General features: G+C 37.1%; 1 protein-coding gene and 1 long non-coding RNA gene across 2 annotated transcripts; both read left to right on the forward strand.

Moving 5' to 3' along the window:
- The first annotated feature begins 117 nt into the window (after window positions 1–117).
- Window positions 118–615, forward strand: LOC129948303 (uncharacterized). The gene is made up of 3 exons (XR_008781854.1): window positions 118–211; window positions 266–492; window positions 554–615. It is a non-coding gene; the product is annotated as an uncharacterized LOC129948303 (long non-coding RNA).
- Window positions 616–628: 13 nt separating this feature from the next.
- On the forward strand, window positions 629–4,483 carry LOC129944814 (uncharacterized protein K02A2.6-like). The gene is made up of 2 exons (XM_056054477.1): window positions 629–4,200; window positions 4,276–4,483. Exons 1-2 carry the CDS (start codon window positions 629–631, stop codon window positions 4,481–4,483), a joined length of 3,780 nt encoding a protein of 1,259 aa, XP_055910452.1.
- The last annotated feature ends 445 nt before the right edge of the window (window positions 4,484–4,928 follow it).

Consider the following 4,928-nt stretch of genomic DNA (forward strand, 5'->3'; position numbering starts at 1 on the left):
ACATATTTGTCCGTGTAACATAAACATATCTATCCGTGTAAACTAGGACTGAATAGTACGTGGAAATTGATCATCGGTTGTGTTGCTGAACGCACTCATTGATCCAGGAGAAGTTTGACATATACACATTGAACAAGACACACTTATTTTACATTACTGGACGGAGGCACCTCGTGGACGGATCACGGATATACTACATTTTGGCGACGAGGTAAAAATAACTTGAAAAATTAATTACATTATATTTTGCTAAAAGCTATTTCAGTTCACCAGTTATTTGCATTAAATTGCGATTAGGTACTCTATTAACCTATCCTGTGTGAATAATCTCAGGCATTCAATTGCGAATAAAAGAAACAAGGCATTCAATTGCGAAGAAAAAGGAACAAAGCATTCAATTGCGGAGAAAAACAAAAAAAGAGAACAAGGCAATTGCAAAAGGTTACCTCGCATTAAATTGCATGCATTAAATTGCGGTTTGTTAATAAAAAGGTAGTCTGCGAGTATTTTATTTTGTCCTGTTAATGTTAATCTTAATGTATTGCAATTACAGAACGTTACCAGTGAACCTCGAGTTAAAGACCATTGATCAGTTAGTCAATAATTAAAAAAAAAAAGGGTGGTTGCAATGGCGCAACAGTACACTCTTGACAAATTTGATTGCGAGGGAGACGGGAGTTCAGTTGCAATCAGATGGGAACGATGGAAAAGGGGTTTAGGCATTTATTTAGAAGCTGCAAGTATTGTAACTGAAGTAAAAAAGAGAGCAAGTTTACTACATTTTGGTGGGCCAGAGCTGCAGGAAATTTTTTATAACCTTGTTGACGCGAATGTAGAACCAAACGAAGAAAATGAGGGAAACGTTTTTAGGATAGCAATTGAAAAGTTAGACGAGTATTTTGCTCCGAAACAATGTCTTGCATTCGAGCGTCACATGTTTAGAAGTATAAAACAAGAACCAAATGAAAAATTTCAGAAATTTTTAGTTCGTCTCAGACAGCAGGCAGGAAAATGTGCTTTTGCGGACATTAACGAAAACCTAATCAGCCAAGTAGTAGAAAAATGTTCTTCAGTTGCTTTGCGCAAGAAAATATTAAAATCTGGGGACTCTATGACATTAGATGAAATAAAAGTGGAAGCAAACATAATTGAAGCTGTTGAGTGCCAATTAGAAGAGTTTGGAACAAAAACTGAAATACAGACAGTAAACAGGATTGAAAATGGCCTTAACAAGGGTAATAAAAAAGGATGTTCAAGATGTGGGAGTTTTAAACACTATGGGCGCGATAAAGACTGCCCCGCTAGGAACAAGGAATGTTTAAGGTGTGGAATAATGGGACATTTTCGTAGGCAATGTAGGACGAAACATGGAAATAAGAGGAAGCAAGAAATTCCAGATACTGGGCAGCATTCTAGTAAGCCAAAAAGATTTAAGGCAACAAATAACGTCGTAGATATGGATAGGGTCCAAGGAAACAGTAACAATTATATTTTTAATATTGATGGCGATGCAACAGTAACATGCAGAGTAGGGAACATCGGAATAGAAATGTTAATAGATTCAGGCTGTAACCAGAATTTAATCACGGACAAAACATGGGAACTTTTGAAACGAAAACAAGTACATGTTACAAGCCAGAATACAAAACCAAATAAAAACTTTTTAGCGTATGGAAGTGAAAAACCTTTGAAACTTTTAGGGTCTTTTGACGCTGCAATCGAATTTGCTGGTAAATCCGTAAATACAACATTCTACGTGGTTGCTAATGGAACACGAGACTTGTTGGGAAGAATTACGGCGACATCCTTGGGTATCCTTAGAATCAATATTGGGATAAACCAAGTGAAAGAGAAAGGATTTCCGAAATTCAAAGATGTTTTAGTTGAAATTCCTATAGACGACTCTGTTAAACCCATTTCTCAACCATATCGCAGGATTCCTATTCCTTTAGAGGACAAAGTTGACGCTAAAATAAAAGATCTTCTCAATAAGGACATCATAGAGGAAGTACTTGAACCTTCGAACTGGGTTTCACCGATTGTGCCTGTGCTCAAAGACAACGGAGATGTTAGGATTTGTGTGGACATGCGGCGAGCGAACACAGCCATCAAACGTGAGAACCATCCTTTGCCAACGATGAATGAACTTTTGCCAAAAGTTTGTGATGCTAAAGTTTTCAGTAAGCTTGACATAAAAGATGCTTTCCATCAAATAGAGTTACATCCAAATTCAAGACACATCACCACTTTCATCACTTCAAAAGGACTCTTTAGGTACAAACGAATGATGTTTGGCATTACCTGTGCGCCAGAGATTTTTCAAAAATTATTGGAAAGAATACTTTTGAAATGTGATGGCGTTATGAACTTCATCGATGACATTTTGGTGTATGGCAAGGACGAAACAGAGCATCATGAAAGATTAAACAATGTAAAGGAAGTCTTGCAACAAAACAATGTTGTCCTATGCGAAGAAAAATGCGTTTACGGGTTGAAAAAGGTCCAGTTCCTTGGCCATGAATTATCTGGAGAAGGTGTGAGGCCATTAGAAAAGTATATTTCAGCTGTCAAGGAATTTAGAGAACCTACAACCATTGCAGAGTTACAGAGTTTTCTGGGACTTATCAATTTTATTGGGAAGTGGATTCCTCATCTGGCAACTTTATCCGAGCCATTGAAAATGTTGTTGCGACAGAAAAGTAAGAGGAATTCAGATATTTCAGAAAACTGGGGAAAAAGTCAACAGACAGCTTTTGATAGCTTAAAAGATGCACTTGTTGACGTTCCCCAATTAGGCTACTACAACCCTCATGACAAGACTTTGGTAATAGCGGATGCTAGTCCAGTGGGGCTTGGAGCAGTTCTTGTCCAAATCAAAGAAAAAGGACCACGGATAATTGCTTTTGGTAACAAAACTCTTAGTGATTGTGAACGTCGATACTGTCAGACGGAAAAGGAAGCTTTGGCGTTGGTGTGGGCGTGTGAACATTTTGATATGTTCCTCTACGGTAAAGACTTCGTTTTAATAACCGACCACAAGCCTCTAGAAACAATATTTGGACCGAAGACTAAATCTTGTGCCCGTATAGAGCGATGGGTTCTGAGGCTACAGTCGTATAGGTATAAGGTAAAATACAGTCCGGATAAAGATAATGTGGCAGGCCCACTGTCTAGACTATGTAGGCTAGCAACAAATCCATCCACAATTTATGAAAGTTATGTTCATAGCGTTGTAGAACACTCACGACCAACTGCTGTATCACTCCAAGAAATTGAAGAATGTTCCAAACAAGATTCGGAGATACAAAAAGTTAAAGAAGGCCTCTATAGTGAAAGTTGGGATGAAGCAGTCAAAAGCTATAAAATCTTCCAGAATGAACTATGTTTTTACGGTGACATTTTACTGCGTGGATCAAAAATTGTGATACCAAGTAAACTAAGAGATAGGGTTCTCAAAGCTGCACATGAGGGTCATCCTGGCATCGTGGCTATGAAAAGCAGATTAAGAACAAAAATTTGGTGGCCGAAATGCGATAAAGACTCTGAAAATCTTTGTAAAGCCTGCAAAGGGTGTACCCTAGTTTCTGCACCCAACCCACCTAATCCACTAAAGCGCCGTGAATTACCAACAGAACCCTGGATTGATGTAGCAATCGATTTGATGGGACCACAGCCAAGTAACGATTATATTTTTGTAATCGTTGACTACTACAGTCGATATAAGGAGGTAAAAATTAGTCGAACCATAACAAGCTCAGTTATCATCGTGCTTTTAAAAGAGATATTCAGTCGTTTGGGAAATCCTGTTTCCATTACATCAGACAATGGTAAACAGTTCATAAGTGCTGAATTAAATGAATTTTGTAAAGAGCAAAACATAAGAATTTACCATACGATCCCCTACTTCCCCCAACAAAATGGTGAAGTAGAGAGACAGAACAGGGACATTCTTAAGAGATTGAAGATAAGTCAAGCTGAAAAGAAAGATTGGAAGGAAGCCTTACGTGAATACATGATAATGTATAACAGTACCCCCCATACGGTAACAGGCAAAACACCATCTGAATTGTTTTTTAGTAGACAGTTCCGAGATAAACTACCAATGATGAGAAACATAACTTACAATCCAAGAGACGAGGACATAAGGGACAGGGATAGAGAATGTAAAGAAAAAGGTAAAGAGTATGCGGATCGGAAAAGGTGAGCTCAAGATTGTGATCTGCAAGTCGGTGATAAGGTGTATATTAAAAACATGAACAAAAGTAATAAACTAAGCTTAAACTTCGAGCCAACTTCACATACAATCGTGTCAAATAATAATGGAGATATCGAAATAAGAAATGATGAGACGGGAAATAAAATAAGACGGAATGTGGTCCACCTAAAGAAGGTAGAAGGACAATGGAAAGCTTTGGATACAGAAAGCACAGAAGACGGAGATGTTGTACGTGAACACTCAGAATCATCAGACAAATCTAATTAAAACTATGAAGTGAAAGTTAAGAAAGTATGGAAAAAAAATATTTTTTTTTATTGATTAATTGAATTAAAAGTTTATTTTGAAAAGAAAAATTGTTTGAATTATATCGTATAACTAAGGCTAATAAAAACAAATAAAATAATAACAAGGAAGGGATGTAGTGTTTAGTTCCTATATATGATTTACTAGATTGTGTTAAATTCACACAATGATATCTTATTATTTAGAACTATAAAATAAACATATTTGTCCGTGTAACATAAACATATCTATCCGTGTAAACTAGGACTGAATAGTACGTGGAAATTGATCATAGGTTGTGTTGCTGAACGCACTCATTGATCCAGGAGAAGTTTGACATATACACATTGAACAAGACACACTTATTTTACATTACTGGACGAAGGCACCTCGTGGACGGATCACGGATATACTACAAATAGGAACA

This window comes from Eupeodes corollae, chromosome 2 (genome assembly GCF_945859685.1).
Source record: "Eupeodes corollae chromosome 2, idEupCoro1.1, whole genome shotgun sequence".
Taxonomy (NCBI): Eukaryota; Metazoa; Arthropoda; class Insecta; order Diptera; family Syrphidae; genus Eupeodes; species Eupeodes corollae.

Excerpts from the sequence above, each read along its gene's own strand:
- LOC129944814 (XM_056054477.1), top strand. The coding sequence starts at position 629 with ATGGCGCAACAGTACACTCTTGACAAATTTGATTGCGAGGGAGACGGG. Across the intron at positions 4,201-4,275 it reads GAGTATGCGGATCGGAAAAG|CTTAAACTTCGAGCCAACTT; the intron begins GTGAGCTCAAGA and ends TAATAAACTAAG.